The following is a 25,094-nucleotide window of genomic DNA, read 5'->3' on the forward strand; positions in this document are numbered from 1 at the left end:
TACTGCCACAGTATTTGGTACACAGCAGCTTAACAAGGTTGTGCCCAAGGAATTCAGTGTTTCTTCAGATTATTAATGCAACTTTCTTAAGTTATCTGAAGAAGTTAAGATGTAAATGATTTTCAAAAACCCTAAAGTCTTTCTTTTTTGGTAGCAGGGCTACACTGAACCTGAAGTAGAACATAAATGTTGCAAAATTATTCCATGAGACTATAAATTATTGTTGTACACTATACGTTCTTTTCTGGAGCTGTTCTTTGCAGTTTGTTGTTTTTATTGCAGATCCAGCTTGTCTTTATGTGAACCACTATCATGAAGTTAGACAGGCTGGTTTTACTTGAATGTGTATACAATTATGTGCTGCAGAAAGTGACGTTTCAATTCTGTGAAATGCTCCTTTTTGGATATTTTTTTCATGCAGGTTTCATTGATTTTGAACTGGTAATAGCTGGGTTTTATCTTTGTGTCATTTCAGGGGAAGATAATAATCCCACTGACTTTGTTGCATCTATACCTTTGTATATTTGCTACATACTAAATAATATCTAAGGAATGGCTCAATACTGGCAGTAACATAAAACATAGACTTTAATAAGAAAAAATATTAATCTAAGTAGACATATTTGAAAGCGAAAAAAAAAAGATTATAATTCAGAGGTTTCTAAGTTTGAAAGAAAACCTTAGTTCATGTTACTCTAATTCATGAAGGAAACAGTACTTAGGTTATGACACATCATTTACAAAAGACTTTGACTTTCTAAAATTAAATGTTATGATTTTATAAGATATTTCAACATTCAGAGCTTCCTAAAATACTGCAGTGCTCTGCAAATGTAGGCTGATTTATTATTATTATGGTAAGAGTAAAGTGACCGGCACCAGACTTCATGCTACTATTGAGAAGCTTTTTCTGGTACCAATCATTAAGGTATCAAGTACTAGTCTTGCTTTGAAAAAGTTTTGATTTATTGCTAAATTGTTCTTCTGATGGTTGACTTTGTTGTATTAGTTTTCTCAGGTTTTGCACTACTATGTAATTTATTTCATTGATACCTTTCATTCTTTATTCTAAATCTTTTTTCATGATGCACAGTCTGAAAAGAAATGTAAACCACATTCTACTTGAGGCTATTTAGGCAGCATGAAACTACAACCTTGCATGTAGTTCTTTTCAAAAGCAACATAAATGTGAAACTGTCAGTTATTGTACTGCATTGTAGGGGAGTAGGAACCGCAAACCATCAGTTACATGCTCGTTTCATTCATATAGTTCTTCTGTACACTTCAGATTATCATGAAATCACCTGTTTATTTTCTACTTGAGCTGTTTTTTGTTTTGAAGTGTCATAATAAATGTATTTTCATTAAAAACCATGATGCACTACTCTTATTCAGAGCTGCAATCAAAGGTAGTGTAAAACTTTTCCTTTTCAAGAAATGGCAATGATATCTATTCTGTTAAAAAAAATCTATTTCAAGGCGGCATTAACATCTGAATATAGCTCATTGTTGAAAAGCGTATTTTTATAATGCACCATCAGAGAGGAGTGGTATAACAGCAGTTTTGCTATAAGCCTAATCTATTCAGTTTTGTTCCCTGAAGTGCTCAGTTACAGTTTTAAGTAGTTCTGCATTCCTCTTCAGTGTTGGCTTTTCAGATGTCTGTGTCCTATAGCGAAGTGCAGGTAATGTTGACCAGTTTTAAGAGTTACAGCCAGCAAAGCCAAAACCAGCCGCTGTCCTTCTCAATGTGCTTCAGGACCAGGGAACCCTGAGTAATGCCTGTTTTGAAGCTTACTGGCCTCTTGCAAACCAGCTGGCATCTCCTTCACTGTGCTTTGGGATTGGGGGGCCTGGAGTGCAGACATTCTTAAGCTTTTTGCACAGTTCTTCCACTTTTCCAAACCTCATTTCTCAAGTTTCTCATGCTCCTTACCACTTTGGAAAACTGTTTTGTACATTCTGGTAAGTTGTTTTTGTTTTCTTTCTTGAATGCAGGTAATTCAAGGCTTCTAAAAGGTTTTACATAACCAAAGCCTCCAAATAAATTTTTCTGTTGAGAAAAAAATAAATATAGTACTTACTTATGCAGTACCTATGCAGTTTTTTGGTGAAACCTGTACAGGTCTTTGGTAACTGGGAATTAAAATATCTTGTTTATGAGTCTTTGAATAGAAATATGTTATAATAGATCTTAATTGCTGAGATACTTGATTAGCCTTCCTCTAATTTAAAGAAATAATTTTTTTTTAAATATAAAACTTTAGTTGACTAAAGAGAAAATGTGCACAAGAGGGCAGCATAAGAACTTTGAATGTTACAAGGCTAGATTGAAATTCACCAGGTTTCATTTAGACAAATTAGAATAAGATGGGCCAAAGTTTGTTAAATTTGTTTGACATATTTTCTTCTTTTTTGACCTTTTTGATCAGCATCAATATAATTTTACATTAAGTTAACAATTTTAGCTTCTGGGTGATATTTCTGGCTTTTGAAGTTCATTCTTTATCAGTTTCTAATCTTGTTTTTAACTGTGTGACACCAAACTGCAAAAGTCTGTTTCTTCTAGAAGCTTTTTGCTAACTGGAGATTATAATACTTTAAACTATGATTTTTAAACAGGCAGTAACATTTTTTTTATCTAATAGAACAGTCCTGCAGAAGCTGTTGTAGTAGCATGTTCATTGTGTTTTGTTTTTACAAAACCAGCTAGCTCAGTAATAAAAGCCTAATGAATAAAATAAGGTATTGCAACTATTTGCAAAGTCTTAAGTAGTTTCCAGATTATGTTTAATATAAAATTTTGTTACAATACTCAGATTCTCTTTTCAAGTAATACTGTATCTTTTCTTAAATTGAATTTTAAGGAAGTTTTTTGAAAATACTCTTCCAATAACTGAAAATTAGTGTCAGAATTATCATTGTCTGATTATTAATGAGAGAATTTTTTTCATGGTTTTTGGTGGAAGAAAAAAATCAAGAACTGGTTTACTGTTACCTGTTTTAACCCAACCATTTGAAGGCTGTCTTTAAAATGTATTTTAATATTGTGCATAATTAAATTAAAACAATGTGGTTAACTCTGGAGAACTGTATACATGCAAGAAATTAGCTTGATGTTATTTCCATTTTTATTTTTATTAGGTCACGATGGTGCAGTTAACTCTGTTGGCTGGAGTCATGACAAGAAGTGGTTAGTTTCTGCATCAGAAGACAGAACTTTAAGGGTCTGGTCAGTCAGCCATAACAAACCTGTCCTAACACTGGTAATTAGAAACGTCTGTCAGTTCGGTTCACAGAGGACACTGTTTTGCACTTCCATCTACTTCCATTTTAACAGCTCTGTAGAAGGAACATGCAGCCTGATTTTCAGAGCTACCGAGTGGTGGTGATTCCAACTGATACTATGATCTGGGTGGTCTCCACTGACTTCTAATTAGGCTTTTATCGTGATAATTTATGAAATGAAAAAACCCCAACTTTGGTAGACAAAACTAGTGGACATGTCTGGAAGTTTTAGTTTTATTGTCTGCTCTGTATATTCTATTTTCATTGGCTCAGCTCTTCTTGACTTTATAGTCTACTCCCCAATTCAAATGGAAGTTTAGTTTGACTCTAATTGTATGAGTCAACTGACTACAGATACTATTAACCTTACAGCCAACTAGTTTAAGTAGAATGAAAATTTTATATTGACATTAATAGGTATCAAAAAATAGAAAGGACCACTACGTAGTAGGTGAACCTGGAATATGATCGGGATAACAGGGAGACTATGCCTTAACACCAGGAATCTCAGACAAAACATATTATCTTAGAATAGATTCTTAATAATTTTCTTTGCATTTTAGGGCAAAGAAAAGTTCCATAAGACTGTACGCTTTGCCCAGTTCTATTTTATAGATAATTTTATACTGCTGGGCTGTGGAGCTGAATTTCATCTATTAAATTTCCATCTAGACACAACCAAAGATGACCTCAAACGGTGAGTACGATTTCTCATTAACAAACCAGTGAAAGTACTTATACTGTTTGATCTGGGATTTTGTGGGAGGGCAAGAATATTACAAAAGAAAAAAATAATCTAACAAGTAGTAAAAACTAACTAAAAATATCTTTGTTCTGGCATAATAGAAAAAAATACTGAAATGTCAAATAATTTTTTGTAGTGCATACCTTAACTGTTGCAAATACTGTTTTACTATTACTGTTCCCATTTCTGACCTGTTGAGCTTTACTTTCTGCCTGTTTACATCTCAGTGTGCATTAAATGACTTAAGTTATGCTTGAGTAGCTATTGCAAATCTTTTGTGGAAATACTCTATATACTTCTTCCTTTCAGAGAGTCCAACATGCTGTGACTGTTTTCTTTCTCTCTCAAATGGAAGTAGATCACTTTGATAATTTTCAATGACTTTACAACTGTTATATTGTATCTAATTACTTTTCTTATTATTCTGTTTTGTCCCTGGCTTTCTTCATTGTTAGGCATCCCTCATGCACTTTTTACTAATACTATTCTGTTTATCATTATGTGGCTCCTTCTTTCTGAATTGGAATCAGTTCTTTTATTAAGTGTCTGATATACCTTTTCTGTTCTTTTTTTTTTTACAATTTGAGCTAAAACTGTCCTTGTATCCTTTTACTAAATTTCTCTGCTCTTCATTTGCTCTTGTTGGTTTTCAGCACTATTTGTCTAGATAAGACTTTATTACATTCAAATATATATACATATATGCATGTATATATGTATATCTTTAGACACGACAGCATTTAAAAACACCTTGAAGAGATATTTTTCTTTGTCTGATACTATGAATTTAGATTTTGAGTGAAAGGACAAACAGAATTGAAGTTACGACACTGAAGTCTATTAGTTGCTATTGTGAATGGTGTGTTCTGTCTGTTCATGATATTAAATAGAATTTGGTGCATCCTTAAATGGCAAAACATGACCTATTTCCTTGGTAGATTTGCCACTGCACAGAAAACCACTAAGCACAGACTTAAATATTTTTTTTGAATAGGAGTGCTTTCCTGGATTGAGGCATGAACTTGGTAGGTGGAACTTCACTGAAAGTTTAAATGGTCATACAGGAAACAAAAGGAGAAAACCTGCCAAATTATATCACTTCTTTAAACTAAGCTTGTTTTAAAAAAAACTTTTTTTTTTTTAGTTTCCTTTTTATTTAAAAAAGTAGCTAATGGATTATGATCTAAATTCTGTTTTAAAATTCTTCAAAATGGATAATTAATGTGGTTTTCAGTCATCTGCTTGATTTTACAGTTAAACCACTGCAATTTATGATTCTTTGCTTCGATTTCTGGTCAAAGTCCTTAACTGGGGGTGTTGTGTCTCTTCATATTTTAGTCACATACTCTATTTGGAATGGGAATAGAGCAAATAGGCTGGAAACTAAATATATAGGAATACAGAATTTCCTGTTTTGATTTTGTAGTATATACATTATATTAGGAGGGTAAAACTAATAGAAAAAAGTGAAAAGTAAATTCTGATATATAGACACAAGTTCTTTTAAAAAAGTTTTCCCGCCTTGACTTTCTTTTCTCCTAACTGGTTCTACAGACATCTCATGTTCTAAAGTGCTTACCCTTTAGCAAAGTGTAACAGTACAGGAGGAACTTGGAAGGCAGGAAAAGTGATTCCTGTTCTAATTTTGCTTGAAATCTATTCATAGTGTCAACAAGTTATATTTGGAAACTGAGGCAGGCACCTTCTTCTCTCATATAATTCTTAATTCTTAAAATTTATACAGGCAATTGTGGAGGGACTAGGAAAAGAAGATGGAAACCAGTATTCTCATCTTTTAGATCCCTCCCTCTTCTGATTCTTTTTCAGTTTTAAAATTTTGTTAAAAATATTTTTTTCTTTTATTTGGGGGGGGCTTAGGCTTTAATAAGGAACTTCTACTGTAGTATATAATGTGCTGGCTCCCCCCTGCCCCCCCCCAAATTACCCATGTCTCTCAAGGAAAGTATCCAGTAACCTGAAGAAAATCCATATGCAGTTACTGTTGAGGAAGACTTGTCTGAACTACCTTTAATCTAGTTAGTTCAGAAACTAAAGGGAGTACTTGATGTAATTGTAGAATCCAGTCAAACAGTTTTGCCAAGGACTTGGGCATTGAACTACTGTGCTCTGTGTTATGCCAATTGTTTTGTTACAAGCTCATAATACCCAGGTTTAAAACTGTTAAAAGTATGTATGTAGGATTGTGCTTAGAATTTAGTTATTTCCATGTTCTCAGTATTTCTTGATGCATTAACACTAACTCAAAAATATGCAATTAGTCTCTCTGGGACATTAGTGCAATGTGAAAATACCAAACACAGAATTGTAGACATTACAACAAATCCACAAGCCAGTCTGAGACTTGGTTATACAGATCTATAAAAAAGGGTTTTAGAGGTTAATTTACTTTGACATTTTCTTGTGGATTCCCTCCAGTTCATTTCCCACCATTTCTTTCATGGAACACCGCATCGTTTCTTTTGTCTCGTACAACTCTTTCATTCTGCCTTCTGAGTCAAGTTTGGAAGAATGCTTGAGTGGAACTGATTCAAGAAGATACTAGATCTAACCTCAAAACATGCTTTATACCCTTAATTAGGAGGGCAGGGCAATGCAGTCTGGGTAACGAATAGATTGCTATTGTATTTCAGAGGTGAAGACACTAAAATGTCAAATTGTATCACTGTTTCCCTGTGCTGAGCTTTCAAAAAATGGCCCATAAGTATTAATTAACTAAGCATCACAGCAACTTAAATAAATGTTCAAATATTAGTTCAGTTTTAAAGGTGAAACTGAGAAATGGAAAAAGGAATGTTATATTCCTTATTGGTTTATGTAATTATATCCTTATTTATAAATGTCATAGAGGACATTTACTGCAGTTCAGGGACTAGGATACAGACCTCCTGAGTTCTGCTTCTATGATTAATCTCAGAATGATTTACAACCTAAACAATTTCCTTTACATTCTCCAAAATTACTAACTATTGAATTCCCACTTTCATCAGCAGTTGTGTATGCTGATATGAAGTGTAACTACTTGCTTCTCAGTTATTACTTTTTTAAATTCTTAATTACTTTTAATTCACGTGAGAATTTGAGCAGAATAAAACATCTATGGGTTATCTCATTTTTATAGTTTTATGTGTTGTTTTAAACATCAGCATGAACAATATGAAAGGAGTTTAGAAAGGAGAAAATTGTGTCCATTAACAGAAAAAGTGCCTTTTAAAGCCATTATATTTAACAACTTGTTGTAGTATATTATATATACAGAAAAGAAAATAATGATAAAATATCTGCTCTGGTGAAATGGGAAACTATACCAGAACATATTGTAGATGGGTTAAGCATTTAAGGGATTTAGAATTTATCATGTTATGATACATAGGAGAGTGTTCATTTTGGGTACTTCTGGAAAGTTAATATTTAACAGGATAATTATTTTAACGCAAACACTTTAAGCCAGTTTAAACTTCCTAAGTAAATAGGCTACAAAGACCTGATTCGGCAGCATGATAAGAATATTCTAAGCTTGGTTCCTTTGAGCTTTAGCCATTAGATCAAAGAATCTAAACATTCTTTGGTTTTTATCAGAAACAGAATGGAAACTAGATAAGTGTATAAGTCATAAGATGAATTCTAACAACATTCTAAATTCAATGGTCTCTAAATGCTTTAAATTTTCCCATGCTTATCTTTTCTTATGTCTAAGATTCATTACATAGGGTCAGAGAATGACATCCACCCTCCTTCATAGTCTAAGAGAGAGTATTATTCAGTTATGATAAATTCTAAGCATTCCAGAAGATGACATTATTGTTTTTCTTTTCATGTAGCTGATTTTCTTATTTTAGTGAACTCAGGGCTGTGTCTGGAAACGTATAATGTGACTACTGTTTGAAGATTAATTTTTACAGTGCATATAAAAATGTTTTTAATAGCCTGAAAGCTTATGATCTGTCATACTGATGATACTTGTGGTCTGTTGTTTAGTTTTGACTTTGTCATGTGCAGCGATTTTCCTTAAAATTTTGAATGTCAGATTGGCCTCAAGCTGGTTTTTGGGGGGGTTGGGAAGCTTTTTTGGTGCTTATTCATCTTCTGGTTTTAGCATAGTAACATACTTCCATACATTGAAGTTTTTTGTATGTCATCAAAATGTTTCTACTTTATCTGTGTCTCCTGAAAAATGCTTTCAGCAAAGGACTTCAAATCTGCTGGAAAGTAGACACATCAGTCTGCAATCATTGCAGGAAGTGTTTGTATCTTAGTATCTGGATTTATATTTCATTTCTGAAGATATACCACTCTCGTGAAAAAAACTATATACTGTAAATGTATCCCCCAAGAATGATTATAACCCCAAAGCATGTAGGATATGGGAGATTTCAGAGATCAGTCATATTCACCGTTGTCAGTATTCTAATTATTGAAGGCATTATAGAAGGACAGAATTGTAGTTTTCAGGATATCAACAGAAATGTGATTTTATTTGGATACCTGATCTATAGAATTGTCAGCTGAGATTATGTGCTGTGTATAGAACTGGTGACCTGGAAAAAAAATGTAGATATTGTTCATCGTTTTTTTGCTTTCATTACAAGCTTTTCTGTGGCTTGAGGAGTTGTTGGTCTAATTTAGACAATTTTTAGAGCACGTTTGTGCTACAATAACCTCTCCAGTTGACTTGTGAGATAGAGTTTTGCCTACATTCACTTCACACTCCTGGTCTTCATCTGTGCAGCATTCTGTAGGGCTTGTAGTGTTTTGTGATAGCTCAAAACAACTTCACAACTGTCTGTGGCACTGCATTCATATTGGAAACCCTGCAACAAATGAATTAGCTTTGCTAATGTCAGACTGTCAAGTTTATCTATGGAAAGTGGCCAGACCTGAGATAGAATTCTTAACTTAGTTGTAAATAATTTTATTTTCAGAATTCGCTTCTGATAGGAAAAGAAAAATCTTTTTTTCTTTCCTTTTGAAGAGTTTGTATCTCATTTGTTATTATCTTCTTTTTTTACTTACAAAATAACCCTTGTTGTATTTACAGAAAGCTGTTCATTTTTTCCAGACAAAAGCACAGTTATTTTGCTAAATGCATCTTCTTACTGAGAAGTTGTAATATCTTTCAACAATATAAAAAGCTTTTCCTTTGTGTACTTTTCACACCTTTATCTTGATAAACATTACAACACCTTCTGACCATTACTGGATTAATTCCTCTGATTAATTCCTTAACAAGCCTTTTATAAGATATACAACAATCTTTTCCATAGCAAGCAAGAAAGTATTTTAAATTAGAATGTAGATTGTGCACTTTTGCTTACATTTCAACATACATTTTTATTCTCAGTTTCTGTTCTTATATATTAAAAGTGAGTGGCATTTAAGCTTTTGTCTTGTGTCTGTTGAATTATGTAATACCTTTCTTCCACAATTACTTTCTGTGTTGGCCTCTTAATTCTCAGTTGATGGAGGTATTATTACAGCAATAAAAGGTAACCTAAATTGTTATATAAACTTCAGTCTTTAAGAGATAAGAGCTAATGTACAGTGTCCAGCTCAGGGAGTCCAGAATGTCTGGCTGAATTTTAGTTGACTTTCACTTTGAATTGAATGTGTACAGGGCATGTGGCAAATACATTGTGTTCAAAAATTATAAAGTCTTAAATATACTAAATTTCTTCTTTTTTTTGCTAATGGGTACTCTTATTCTACTTTTTTTCCTTTGTAACTTTGATTAAGTTTTGTCCTAACTTGTGTTTGATGAATCTCAGTTTACTGTTGGTTGAAGATTTGCATTCTAAGTGAAATTCTATCTGGGAAGCACCCTGTGGGGTGTTTATCTATGTAGCAGACTGCACTGTAGAAAAGAGATACTTCAGCTAACTCAGAATAATTGTTCTAGGATTTGGGAGCAATGTAACTGCTTCAGTAAGCCTCTTTCAGCAAGATTAATTAGACCAGAGAAAGCTTCATGCTGCCTTCATTAGAACGTTCCAATAATCTCCATCACTTTATTTAAAGTTATCTTGGATATCTTTACCCCAAAATGAAGAGAAATTATTTGTTCCTGAAGTCTAGAGCAGTTTATTTTTGTGGTTTACTTGAATAATATACTTCTGGAAACCACAAAATGTTCTTGGGTTAAATTGCAACACACTGTACTTTACCTTCTGCTTCACCATCACTGCTGAAGTAGCTTTAAAGTCTACCTGGAAAAACTCAGCAGATCATTGTTTGAGAATGACAAAGAAAGGCAAAAGCAAGTCATTAACCACTTTTCTTTTCAACTGATCCAGCTGATAAATGTATTGCTTTTGACAAATGACCTCAGTTTTGCAAACTTTTAGCATTGTTGGAATGGAACAGAAATTATTCCTGGAAGTGTGTCACACATGGACTTTTGTATTGTCATTAGACATGCTAAAATGCTAAAATGGAAGTATAATACAGGTACATTGGAATTATTTTACTGCATAGAAGTGTCTGCATTTAGAATATAACGTAGAAATTTTGAGTTGTTGTGGTGTGTTGACCTTTGCTGGCTGCTAAGCCCCCACCCAGTTGCTCACTCAGTCTCCCTCAGTGGGATCCCCCAGTAGAATGGGGGTGAAAACTGGAAGATCAAAGGTGAGGATAACTCATGGGATGAGGTAAAGGCCATTTAATAAGTAAAGGAAGAAATAAAAATAAACCTAGTGATGCAAAAGTAATTCCTTACTAGCTCCCTAGCAAAACGATGCCCAGCCAGTCTCTGAGCAACTGCTTGTTTCAAATAACATCTGCCACCCCTGCCCAGTTTTATTGCTGAGCTCAACATTATGTGTTATGGAATATCCCTTTGGATAATTCAGGTAAGTGGTCATTACTATGTCCCTATCTGAATTTATTTACTCCCCCAGACTACTCAGTCTGGGGGCACAGTGAGAAACACAGAATATCTTAAGGCTGTGCAGACACTGTTCAGCAATAGCTAAAACCCTGCTGTGTTATCAACACCATTTGAGTCACAAATGTAAACCATAGCACCATACAAGCTACTACGAAGAAAATTAACTCTACCTCAACCAGACCCAGTACAGTTATTAACAACTCTGTTTATATTCCTTAGGTGACATCTATGGAAACCACACTCTTCTTGCCCACCATATCCATATCCATATCCATAGAGGAATGTTTTCTGTTGATTTTGATGGATTTAAGATCAGATCCATGTTGTCTGTGCTGATACATTTCAGTAAACAGAAAGATCTAATCAGATTGAGTCACAACACAGTTCTGTGTTGTGTGATACAAATAAATCTGGAGCCATTTTAGGGGGCTTGGCATGTCTGCAACATATGCATAGAGCTGGTAGATATCCCACAGGACCTCGAAGAGTACAGTGTATGTTGGGAAGCCAAATTTCCTTGGTAGTGTGCGATCAGCACCTTGTTCTGTTCTCATTTAAGTGGAAATTCTTCTTTCCTCACTGTTTTCTCATAATTTTCTTTCTTTCTGCCCTTAAGATCATCACATTAAATGCTATACTGAAACTAGTATTTCTGCTTTTGGATCATAGGTACTTGACAGATTTTTTGGTTTTTTCCTTTTCAACATTTTCAATTTACATAGAAGGTTATTTTAGTTTTTCATGCTGATGGAATATCTATCTTATGTATATGAATATCATGTTCTTTTTCATACAAATGAGTTTTGTTATCAAGATTTTTAATGGAGTTCAGCAATGAGTCAAAAGGTCCGTGGCTTTAATTTTTAATGATGAAAGAAAACATTTTGACTTGCTTTGTTATTCCAGTGGGAGTTCACTGGTGGCCACAAATCATAACTTATTTCATTAACACCAGCATTCCTTTGATTTTTTTTTTTTTTCAGATACAAACAGAGAAGTATTTGCAAATTGGTACAGAAATTTCCCATGGCTTCAACAATGGAGATTACCAGCCTTTCAGCAGTAAATGATTTCTACTCTTGTATCCTTTGTATTTCTTATTTGCTTTATAGTTCTTTGGACTTAATGCCATGGAAATAACTTCAGTTAAAGTAATTAACATTTGATTCTTTACGATTCTTTTTCTATTGGAGTAAAAATGCTGTATTTTTTGGTGGTATTGAACTTCAGCTTTGGACAAAATTTTAGGACTGTAAGAATTTTGGTGCTGCTCATGGAGTACTAAATACAACAGAGTCTTGATATCTATTTATCTGTCTTTTTGTTTATCTATATGCTTTTGTTCCTTTAGATCACTTTAACACAGAGAGCTATACAGATATTGTACTTACAGCTGGCAGCAACCGAGCATTGGAAGTTTTTGACCTCAATGTAGGCTGCAGCACAGCAGTGATACCAGAAGTTCATACTAGATCAGTCCATCAGATCTGCCAAAATAAGGTATAAACTTTATTGAATTTTATTTGTAGTACCAATACAACTCCATCCATAAAAAAATTGGAGACTAAAAATGTAATTTATGGTAATAGATAGAGTTTTTTATATGTTGGGGAGGATGAGCAAGGTCCCTAGTCTGTGTGGTAAAAGCACCCAGACCTCATTTGTTCTCTAGTGGAAAGCAGGGAGCAGTGAGAATGACTGAACAAGCTTGCTACTAGGGAAGTGTATATTACACTTTGCCTTGCTCATGCCAGACTGTAATACTGTAGTTCAGCAGGAACTTTTTCTTATGTAACTGTTCTCCTCTAAAGTTGAATCTGAAGTCATCTGGTTTATTCTAACTTTTCAGAAACAACAAACAACCCCCCCCATTGTTCAGTACTTCAATAGAATAGATGACTTAAACACCGCCCCCCCCCCCTTACTCTGTTTTTTTTACCTGAAGATTGATTTGAATGTTTGGAGGTCTTATGGCACCATATAGGTTGGAATACTTACTGTGTTACAGTTTTAGTTGAGTATGATTCTTCATTCCCAGCTGGAAAGTCTTTGCTTCTGTGGGTTTAACACAGTTCCATATTACTACTTTTGTAGAGCTCTTTGTGGGTTTTCCCGAGAGATGTGATCTGGTAAAACACTTAAAACTGTGCTAACTATTTCAGTGCTATTTGTAACAGATATAGGCTTAAGGTTCTGGCTTTTCTTTTTGCTTGGTCAGCTTAGTGGCTTCAGGTTATTTAGTTAAGAAAAATTTTAAAGCTGTGGGTGAGTATTCAGTTAGGAAAAAACCTAGAGGCATGTGGTATAGCAAAGAAAATTGACCATTTTTGGGAAAAATTATGGACCCAGGTTCTCTATTTTTTCAGTTTTAGACATTTAATATTTCAGATAAGTCAATAGGAATATTACACATCAACTGTTTCATTAGAGTTTTATAGTTTAAAGCTGTTAGACTAAATATAACTCAGTGCATTTACATTAAGATAATATGCTAAAATATTTTATAGACATAAAAATTTGCAAAATACTGTGTGTAAATTACATCCTGTTTAAAGTATGAAACACATTGGAATCTAAGGTTAGCTAGCCATGAGAGGTGGTGCAGTAGAAGAAAATATGTGGAGTGAAGTTGATGCTAAAGATCCAGTGCCAACACAACAGAATTTATGCAGGCTTTCCTTTGGGCTAGTCCTAGTCTTGTTTTGTGGATATAATTCTTATTAGTGATTGCAAAATATATATTCTTGAAGTGCATTTTCTGGTGTAGATTCATGCAAATCAGTTCCACTGTTCCAAGACTGCTTTGTCATGGACAGTAATTGAGGATGATCAGGAGATTTATTCTTTAAATAAATAAATAAAAATCATTTAGAAAGACTTGTAAAACACTAAGGAAGATATGTTCCTATTAAGTGTGGGAGAAACCTGTTAGCGAATTATTAAATACATAGGATGTTCTGGGAACATAGGTGAACAACGTGACATTCTGTTATTTCTGGGTTTGGACAGCAGCAGATTTAAGCAAGTATATATAATTTACAGTGTAATGACTTTGATTTTAAATTGTATACTTGATTAAGCTTATTATATTTAAAAAATATAGATATATAAAGATTCAGAATACTGTTCTATTATAAATCAGACAATGTTTGCTGTGAAGCAAACATACTCTGAATCTTTCTCCAGAACAGATTAGTAGGAGATATTGCAAATATTTATACATATATATATATTCATATGAAAGATTTGGCTGTACTGACTGTTATAAAGAATGTCTCTTAGAAGATGATGGGTTGAGACAACCATTTTAATGTGTCTCTGTAATTCCTGTTTCATTTTAGAATTTTAGTATTCTAAAAGTGAAAATATATTTAGAAGATAATAAAAATTGCTACATCTGCATGACATTAATCAGGAAGCATAGACTGGGAGTTCAAATTAAATAGATGTCATACTACTTTTATGTACATATAAACTGCTGCTGAATCTGTAAAGATACAGATCATCTGCATGACACTGCAGAAATTTAGAATGTGCTATAGGTAAATGTTCAGAGGAAAATTCAAACATTTAAGTATCAGCTGAATCTAAGAACTGGTTGCCTTATTCTCATGTCTAATTTTGAAAATATCTCTCTGTGGCCTGTTTAAAATTAATGTACAAATCTTCTGTCTCTCAAGAATCAAGAAACCCTTGTTTCGCTTATCAAATTCTGCAGTAATTGCCATGAAGCCAGAGTAGAATTCTTTATAGTTGCTCTTCTTGAAATCTGCACAAAACGTAGTGGCTAAAATAATTGAGTTCGCACCATCCCCACCCCACCACCCCAAACTGCTGGATGACCATAGGTGGTCAGAATCATCACTTTACATTTAGGGGAGTATAGCACAGCCCTTAGTTGCAGCAGCAGTTATCAGTGTAATGAAGCCTTGATCGAGTAATGTATGCTGAAGATGATAAACCACCCTCTTGAATCATTACGTGCCACAGCTTATCTTTCTTTAGCAGGAAAGTTTTGAGTCTTCCTGACTGTAATGAGGTTATAAAATCAGACTGTATCATTGCCTGAGATATTATGTCTGTAGCCTCTGTACAGATGTAAGTAGTTGATGGAAAATTGTCCCTGAAGCTTGAATTATGCAAAATAATCTCTGTTCTTATTAACACTTTGTAAAATATTGCAGATGAATGTAGAATATGTGGTCATACAGTGTACATATATAGAATAAGTACATGGAGTACTTGCTTTTGTAGTCTAGCAAATTGCTGCAGTGGTCCGTCTTTTCAGGTGACGTGTGAATATGGTGGTGGTTCTACCCATTCTTACTGACTCTTCTCCCTCTTCCCTGGAGACAGCAACAGTGGCAGCAATGAGATGGGGGTCTTCTGTCTTGACACTCTTCTCCCTTTCTCGCTGGCAACCTCTGTGATGACTGTACTGCTTCAAGCTTCCTGATAGTTTGGTGGAGCTCCAGAATAAACAAACTATGGGTAAAGCCTGCACCTCTGATCCTGTGCTGCTTGGTCAGTTTACATCTCCAAACCTATTTCGCCAGCTGAAGCTAGGCTATATCTCTCTATATCATTACAGGTGCTCTGCCTCTGCAGCTATGAGCCTTCACTTCTGCACCTCCTACAACTTCTTTTTCTCCTCCTTCTCATACTTAATTCTCTCTCTAGTAGAATCCTCTCCCCACTCCCACGCCCTCCCCCTACTGTTCCAGCCACCCACAACCACATAGATTACTGTTGTTCCCAGAGCTCCTTTGCCCTGATTATGTCTGTCTTTCTCACCTCCTTGAACCTCAGTGTTTTGCAAGGGTCCAAAGGAGACAGATGCAAGGACTGGGAGAAACTAGGTCTGGGGAGGTAATGGCCATGAGGGAGAAGGATGCAGGGAAGTGAAGAGAGCAGCATCGGTAAAGCTCACTCCCAGAAGGTTGCAGTGTCTGCTTTAGTACAAAGAATAAATCTAAACATCTTTAAATTAAATGCAGTAGCACAGTAAGAAAGTCTTCCCATTTTAAACTCAGGTTTTAATGCAAAGGATTACTTCAGAAATGAAAAATTCAATAGTATTATGCTGAAGAAAAATTATAAACATTTGCATGGAAGCTGGGGGAAAAACAGTTGTTACTATGACTCAGAGCAGAGAGTAATGTTAGAAAAAAATATTTTGGCTGGTAAATCCTTGAAGACAGTACTTTCCATATTTGCAGAAAGTATGATGCTGCCCTATGTTGTTACATGTTTATAGTGAGATGAAGAATAATGAGTACAGTGAAAATACATCTGCACATGAGCATTGCATCATGATAGAAAGTACATATTGCTGTACTTCATCTTTTCTTCTTTATCTTTGCTAATTGTAGGAATAGCCAAATACCTTAATGCTACCCTGTTTGATTTGAAAACCTTAATTTGCAACAGTGGTTGAAAGTAACATATGTCTATATACACAAAGCATATATATGTATGCCAATATACTTTTCCATCTGTAGTATTTCCATGACTTGATTGTGTTTTCTTCAGATCTTTCCTTACATTGTTCAGAACACTATTTATGTTGTGAATTTTTGTTATTTTGTCAATGTCAGGGAAGGGAAATTGGAGCAAGAATGTAGCAAGCATTTCTCACATGCAAGATACATATTCTGAAACTTATAAAGAAACCATTTTGAAGCTAGTCTTATGGGGCTGTGCCAAATTTAAAGTATTGGATGAAGAAAAACAGAAGGTAAAGAGGAAGTTGGGCAAAATCATAGCAAAAATCCTTGCCACTTAAGGAAGAAGTTGTTCTGGGCACTGTGCTTACTACCAGATTTTTGTTTATCTATTTGTATTGTTTGTGACAGATTACTTCCCATTTGTCGTCTACTTTATTTTAGTACAGTTATTTAGGATAAAGAACCTTCAGTCCTGTATCCAAAATAGTGCAACTTAGTTTACTAAAGTCCAGGAGAGGAAACCACAAGAGACATGCCTAGGTCTTGAAGTTCCATATTTGATTAAAGCTTACACAATTAAATTTCTTGCAGAGCCTTAGGCCTTATACCACTTGCTTAGAACCTCTATAATCTTTATTTAATTGAGCATATTAATGTTTATTATTCCAAAACTGTGTATTTTTGTTCCCTTAAAAAGCATTATGGCACCAAATTACCCTGAAGTGCTCAGGACATGTTATATAATGAAGATACAGAGCTTGTCTTTCTTTGTATACAGGTTCTTCCAGCAGCAAGACTAATCAAGCATCCTTTCTGAAGGATTTTAAGGCTGTGTCCTTAAATACTACTTTCCAAATTCACCACAAAACCTCAAATTTGACTATTAAATTCTTTATAATCTTCACCTCCCCACCACATACACTTCCAGTTTTGTTCCCTAAACACTCCTTTCTCACAACCTTATCTTCTTGTCATGTCCTTATTACTAGTTGACTGAGAGGCATGCCATACTGCACACCTGTTCTAAATTAGTTGTGTGTTGGCTGGTTAATGGCTTGACAAACTAAATCACTTTCCTTGATGGCTGTGCTGGTTTGAATTTTTGTCTGCTAGTTACTTATTTACACGTATCTCATGGAAAGGTAGTTATCATCAGACCTTTATCTCTTGGATTTAATTATTGAAGCAGGTTAAAAAAAATTCTGGATGGGAATCAGCAAACAGTACAGTTGCATAAGCATCATTTCATCAGGAAACTGGGCTAAATACGTGGTCCTGTGGAGATGTGGTGATACTGCTGCAGGCTCTTACTTTTCAGAGTTTGCTTAGGAACTAGGGGAAAGAGGTTCATTGTTCTCCTCAGCCTCAGGAAACTGGTGGAGATCTCCCACTTTTCAATGATAGGCTGGTGTTGATGGACCCTCCACTCTTTTCCCTGCACCTGTGCCTGATTATCAGATTCTACTCTCAGAATTCCTTATAGTATTTTAGTGCAGGGTGTACACTAGGCCCAAGTGATGTATTAAGCGTCTTCTGAGGCAAGAGCAGATGTCGCTCTTCTGGCTGTAGTAACTTCACCTCACTGGTAAGTAGTCCTTAGCCATCTTTTACCAAGCCTAACAAGGTGAATACCCTAAGCTAATAATAATTGATTTACACTTCTATAATCTGTTTTATTCTAGTGATTTCCAACTTGAAAATTTTGGTTTGATGCATAAGATCACCTGATGAAAACTGATTATTAATAATTCCCAAAGTATTATGTGTCTTCTCATGGTGCCATTGCTTTGTATACTAACTTTTAAGAAATGTAGTAAAATGAATTGGTTGAAATATCAAAATTGTGTTCCTGTCTTAGACTTTAGGAACTTCTGAGATCCAGAAATAGATGGCAATTTGAGATCAGACCTCAAAGATTCAGAGCTTTAGTGTTAGTGATACATTTGCAGTGGTACAAAACATATTCTTTGAACAGGAATGTATCAGTATCAACCACAAATATTTGCATGGTATTATGTTCTCCTAGCAAACACAGTTTTTACATTACATTCATTTTCAGAGAAATAACAAAGTTTCTAGTTTTCCTCCCAGGCCCTTTTATTTCAAAATTAATTTGCCCATTCATTAGGAAATGTACATGATGTGAAGGCTGAAAAATGGACAACTAAGAAGTTTCAGTCAGTTAACTTTTTCCTAGTGATAGTGGCAAATCTTTCTGAAGGTATGTGCATGCCTGGAAGATGTGGAGTGTATTTTGAGACATGCCTTTAGCATAAGCCAGCTGCACTGTTCTGATTATATTGATGGTGTTCATATGGAATTAGCAAATGAGATGGGGATTCTGTTTAACCATGTTCTTCTTGGGGCCAAATTTTATGTGGAAGTTGCAATGTGGTTAGTCTACAGAGAAGCTGAGAAGGTATTGCACTGCTGGATAAGGAAGATGATGGGGCATAGGCAAGTGATTTGTCTGTCAGAATGAAAGAATATTGTTTGAAGTGTGTGTTGGAATATGCTACTTTTTGCATTAGATTCACATAAATTATAGGTTATCATAAATTAATGGACTATAAAACCACAAAGGGATAAATAAAATTCAGTTTGCATATTATCCTAACTCGTATATATTTTTTTGCCTGCCACAGCAATATTCAGTAGCAAATGTAGTTTGAGGATACAAGTATAGCATTATGTTAGTAAAGTATGTTACTGACAAAATGTCAGGGCAGGGAAGAAACAAAGGGATTACACTTATTCTTACCTTTATTACTGTTAGTGTATTCTAAACTAAAGGAGTAGTGCATGAAGTAAATGTGTATGTGTCTGTAGAGCTTTTTGTATTGGACTCTGTGATCATTGCTGACTGAAGAAAGAGGTAGTGAGTAAAAGTTTCAAAAACACAAAAAGAAAGGGTGTTCTGTAACTTTTAATGAATACTATCCTTTAGACAACTACTGTATTTCTCTTTTATAATTAGTCTTTTTTTTAAATAGTTATACATAGCTGATGTCAGAATGTGAAGACTTTGTTGAGAAACCTGTTGCGCAGTGCATTTTAATTCATCTGTTAGAGCAGGCTGTGGTAATCCTTAGTTTAGGAATGAAATCTGTTTAAAGTAAGTGAAAGCTCCTATAGTCTCTTTAACGATGAGTGGCCCACTTTGTCTTGGCCTTTGGGAGAATTCTGTTGACTAAATGCTAGAGTATTTTCCAGCTATACACACCAGTTTTAATAATGAATAGAAGATTCCTGGCAGTCAAGCACTGATTGCGGGAAATGGCCTTGAGGTTTCTGTGATGTGTTCAGCCAAATCAAGAATGTGAATGGTGGGGAAAGGAAAGAAGGAGCTTTAACTGTTTATATTTAGTTCCCTGGAGAAAGAAGTTTGTAGCCAGCAAAAAGGCCAGGATTTGCCAACGCGGATGTTAAAAACTCAGAAGTTTAAAGATAGACAGGATTTAATTATTTAAAGGTATGAAGCCAAAATCAGTCCTGTTATAAATGAACACATTTACTACTGAAGTCAATGGAAAATGTGCCCACTTATGCCAAGGTTCAATATGTCTTACAATTAAATGCTGGACTGCTCTTTGATCCTTCCCTCTCCCTGCCCTTGTCTCCTCCTCTAAACATCCTGTCAGTCTGTGAGATGACACAAAGAGCCACTCCCATTGACTCATCATGGCGGGTGCCACCCCTGGACCAAAGGGCTCATGGCTGTCCCGAGACAACAGGAGAGGAGTCAAGGCAGTGCTCTGTTTCTCTGACTGGGTTATTGGGGTCCCTCCACATGCCAGCTTTCCTCTGCACAAGTTTCTTTGTGTGCAGACAAGCTTTTTTTCACATAATCTAACAAACATGTATTGTTTATTTTTTAAGTTTAATAAATTTTTCACTGAGAGGGTGGTTGGTCACTGGAACAGACTCCCCAGGGAAGTGGTCAGGGCACTGAGCCTGTCAGAGTTCAAGGAGCATCTGGACGATGCTCTTAGTCATATGGTTTAGTTTTAGGTAATCCTGTGAAGAGCAGGGAGTTGGACTCGATGATCCCTATGGGTCCCTTCCAACTTGAGATATTCTATGATTCTATAAATATTTAAAGCCACAAGAATAGTTATCTGAAACTGATTTCATATTTTACAGGGATCATCCTTCAGCACTCAGCAACCCGAAGCTTACAACCTTTTCATGACAACAGCTGCAGGTGATGGCATCAAACTGTGGGATTTAAGAACACTGAGGTAAGGCTGAATTATGCACCTAGGAATAAAAAGCCATGCTTTGTCTTTATTCAGAGTTGTCATACTTGCTGTGATATACCTGTAGAAATTTTTATGTGGAATCAGATCTACAGTCAGGCCTTTAAAAGGGAAAATTAAAGGCTGATTGGAATTTACTGATTTTAAGAGACCAGACAAAATGTTCGTTCCTCAGTTGTAGTTAGTTATGTGGAAGCCATTAAATAGTCAAGATTTATCACCCATCTTTACCTACCTTTGCAGATCTAATTGTATAATAAAATAGTATGTTGAACTGAATGCTAATGGTATTTCCAAAACAGCATGTCATTGCTGCTAAAGGAGGTAAAACTTATGATCCAGCTTTTAAAATACAAATATATTTGTAACAACATTATTACAAATCATGTATGTCGTGCTATAGATTTGCATAATATGTTATCATAAACTCAGAATAAAATGCTACACTTTTTCTAAAAAGCTTTCAGTGTTGTGCTTGGGAAAGCTCTTGGACAAAGGGAGAGAGTACCCGGAGGGAACATTGCTGAGGAAAAGAAATACTTGGGTCAATCTCTGTTGTGCAGGCTAGAATAATTAAGTTTAAAAGAAAAGGTGTTTGAACAGGATGATGTTCAAGTTTTAAAGAATAATTACATTTGCTTTTTGTGCATGTAAACATATATTTATTGAAAGATTTAATATAATTTTTCTAGTACTGAATTTTCTATTTAGGAAATGCCTAATGAGCCTTTCATTTATTTCCACCTTTCTGTGGCAAGAATATGTTAAATCTATAGGGGGCATATATGTTCTTGCCAAAAGCATTGCTGTATTACCTGTGCTGAATGTCAGAAAGTAATGAAACTAGAGACTTCTGGGTTTGGAATCTGTTACCTTCTTATGTTTTTCTAATAAGCTGCTCAAACTGTGTTGCTGAAGAGTAATGAAAAAGTAGAAAGCTTTTCACAGATCACTTATCTGTCTTTTTGTTTCTAAATACTAATGTAAGTAAGAGCAGGTGAATGGTAAAATAGTTAAAGTGTAAAATCTGGACAATCAATTAAATGAATATGTCCTGGGAAGAGGGGAATAATTTATATATGTTCTTGCTCTATATTTAATTTGGCTAAGTCAGTGTATTCTAGTGTCTGCTGAGTTCTAGTAGCCAAACTTCAAAAAAGTAATTCCAGTCCTTAATGACATGTTTTAAGGGTGCTTATTAGGTGTTATGTATATGTGTGTGTTTGTTACACATTACACAGTGATCAATAGTAGTAACTATTGTGGAGAAGAAATAGAGAAAATAAAGCATTATTTTTCACTTGCTAATAACTTTCAGCAACCCCACCCCCCAGTTTTTAAAAATGAAATGTTCTCTCATTGCTCAGACCAGAGATTGAATCTTCTGTATTTTAAAAACTATTCTTGAGTTCTCATAAGGAAGAAAACTGTTCACTTTTTCCTAATGTGTTCACCAGGTGTTTTTCACATAAATAAATTTGAAATGGGTGAGTTTGGAAAGCTCTATCTGAACTTGGAACAAGTCTCCATTGAAGTGTTAGGTCTACTATACAGTTACACAGACTGAAAACTTTTGCTTTTTTTTGTTCATAGGTCTTGTCCAATCAAATCCAGTCCATCCCTTGCACTGTTGGGTGCTTACAGGAGAGATTAGCTCCTAAACAATCTTATGATGGGCCAGTACCTTTAATCTTTTAAAGCTGTTGATTTGTAAAGTTGGTGCATCTGCCATTACTATGTTTTGAATGGTCCCTCTGGAATGACCTCTCTTTGTTTCTGCTTTGGGTTTGCCATAATAGGTTTTGTTTAGTAAAATCTTTATCCAGTGTTCTTGAAATATAGCAAAGGTAAGTCCACCTTCTCATTTATACTGTTTGCAGTGTTGTGGATAGTAACACTAACTGCAAGATCTCAACTTGATTGTTTGTTGATTTTGTTCTAAGTATTTGCCCTAGACATCCACAGTGAAAACTGTTTTGCTTTTGTTTAATCTGCTTATTGCCCTTAATGAGTTCTGTCCATTGTTACTTTTTTTAACAATACTGTAAAGTACAAAATTCTGATTAAATAGGGAAAAATCCTCCAGCCTGGTGCTCTTGAAAGCTGCAGTTGAAAGCATGGGAAATAATTTTCAGACTGACTCTGCACAATTTCTCTGGGATTCTTAGTTGTTTATTCAATTTCTTTAGTGATGGTTCCTTTTTTCTTATTCTTCTGACATGCGTTCCTTTTCTCTTAACTGACGGAGGAATCATGGTGGGATGCTCAAATTCTTTTTTGATCTTTGCTTAGAGTAAATCTTCAGACATGTTATCCTGGCCTGCAGTTTTATAGGTTTTGAATATATTGCGGGTTTTTTGCAGTGAGTTCCACAAGAATTTTTCCATTCAGTTTGTATTACTAAGCTACGTTTTTTACCCAGAAAAAAAATCATTTAACTTATCTTTTCTTTTGTTCTTGAAGTAATTTGCAACTTCCATTTTCATCATTCTTTCTGGATAAAGCTGTGAATCTTTATGTCTCTTTCACTATTGATGATCTGGAGGCATTCCAAGATTGCTTCAGAGAGTGCCAGAAAGTCTTATGGGTTCCTCTGAAGGTGGTACAAGAAAAGGCATTTTAACTTTCTGATGTTGTCAGCCAACCTCACGCAGCCAGGTCATCTTGCCAATAAATGAGGGAATCTTGGATACTGCTAGTGACTTTTGGATTTACTCAGACTCCTGCTTCATTTGCTTTGAAATGCATGGATTTTTAAAGTTTCATCTGAAGATTTTGAACATTTTTATACTTTACCTGCATTCTCCTCATTTATAAGTATACCTGAGAAAAGCTCCAGACAATCTGCAAAGCAGACTTATGAATAAAGAACCAAAGAGATGTTTTTGGAAGAAGAAACAACTCTACTTTTCTGCCAGGTTAGGATAATGAACTATGAGGCTTTATGAATACATGCATTAGGGTAAGATAATGACCTTTGAACAAATTCCAAGACATTGTGAAGAGCATTTTAAATCTATCTGGTCTAAAAGAACAGCTACTTGGAGAACAAGTAAAAAAACTTTCTCTTGAGTCCAAGGTGGAAACAGTGAACACAGGAGTTGGACTGTGGTACAATGGGGATCTGAATGAGAATATTACAGTTACCAACTTCAGGATTACCAGGAGTCAGACAAACACTTAATGATCACGAGGTACAAAAGGCTAACGCATGCTTACATTGTTTGAAGGACTATGTGTTCTTTATGATGAAACATTGTAGACTCTTAATTGTCCATAAGACAAGAAACATTACCATTCTACCTCCTGCTGTCCTTCTATTGAATGGATTTTAGAGACATCACAACTCCTTCTGAAGTTAGCAATCCAGCAATGATTCATAGGGATATGTACCTGTTGAATCCACCACTTAATTTTAATCTTTTGGGAAAGTCTCGTTTGGAATGACACACGTTGGTGAGTCATATAGGTGTGCCAGGCTAGGTATATCAGAAAATTCTAATACACTAAGCCTCCTTGTCTGTCAATCCTGCCTGGTTCTAGTGACTACGTTCACCAACATAGAGGGCAGTGAGGGACAGATATATTTCAGCAGTCTAGTGCTATAAAACCAATGCACAGAAAGAGTGTAGAAACTTAGGAATTAAGGAAAACTCCATTCCCTTACACAGTAAACCCATAACAACCCAAAATGGTAGACTAGACTAAATACCAGCTGCTTCAATACGTTTTGTATCACTTAAATTTCACATGACAGTTTTAAATTCTGTTTTACCAGTCTAGACATTTTCAATTTCTCATTTTCTCCCACTTATAGATTAGATAATTTTGTGCATTAATGCATCCAGAAGAAAGGAAGTCACTTTCATTCACGATGTTAGGAGGAAACTATCAATTCAAGGTGTTACCCGCTTCACTTTGTTAAATGCACTGAAAATATTGACTAAACACTTAGTGGTAGCACCAGCTCACATTCACTGACAAAGTTACATGAATACCCTCATCTTCATGACTGGCTGATACTGAGAAAAATCAGCTGTCCAGATTTCTGCAGCAGTTTGCTTGTTCTCTTGCAAGATTCATAGCAAAGAGTCACTTTCCTGAGAGGTTCTAGAATGTGAAGTAGTATAAGCTTTTCTTCCCCAAGGCAGATTTCAGATCTTCTGCAAAGCTTTTAGACACTGATGTGGACCTGCCTTGCTCATCAGTATAATGTGGCTGAAGTCCTGGTGCAGTAAAGCTTCATCCTTCTTTGTGACACTAATTTTATGGCCTGGCTTGGTCTCAGATTTTCAGGTGTATCTTTACTCAAGTTAGAGGCTGCACTGTGAGGTCCCTGAGCATGCCACTGGGCACTAATTGCCCTGACCAGCCTCGGACCCCCATCCACGCACACTCTGCTCCTTGCTTCAGGAGCTACATTTAAGCTCAGGCCTGGACATTTAGTCCTTGCC

At 35.2% G+C, this 25,094-nt stretch overlaps 1 protein-coding gene across 1 annotated transcript in view; it reads left to right on the forward strand.

Annotated features, from left to right (window-relative positions):
• WDR27 (WD repeat domain 27) overlaps nt 1–25,094 on the forward strand; it is a 130,920-nt gene that overhangs the window by 23,760 nt on the left and 82,066 nt on the right. Inside the window, exons 17-21 of the mRNA XM_027811010.2 lie at nt 3,145–3,266; nt 3,852–3,985; nt 11,918–12,015; nt 12,313–12,434; nt 20,525–20,622. Of these exons, the coding sequence (XP_027666811.2) occupies nt 3,145–3,266; nt 3,852–3,985; nt 11,918–12,015; nt 12,313–12,434; nt 20,525–20,622 (574 nt within the window). The remainder of the gene's footprint in view (nt 1–3,144; nt 3,267–3,851; nt 3,986–11,917; nt 12,016–12,312; nt 12,435–20,524; nt 20,623–25,094) is intronic.

Source organism: Falco cherrug, chromosome 6, assembly GCF_023634085.1.
Source record: "Falco cherrug isolate bFalChe1 chromosome 6, bFalChe1.pri, whole genome shotgun sequence".
NCBI lineage: Eukaryota > Metazoa > Chordata > Aves > Falconiformes > Falconidae > Falco > Falco cherrug.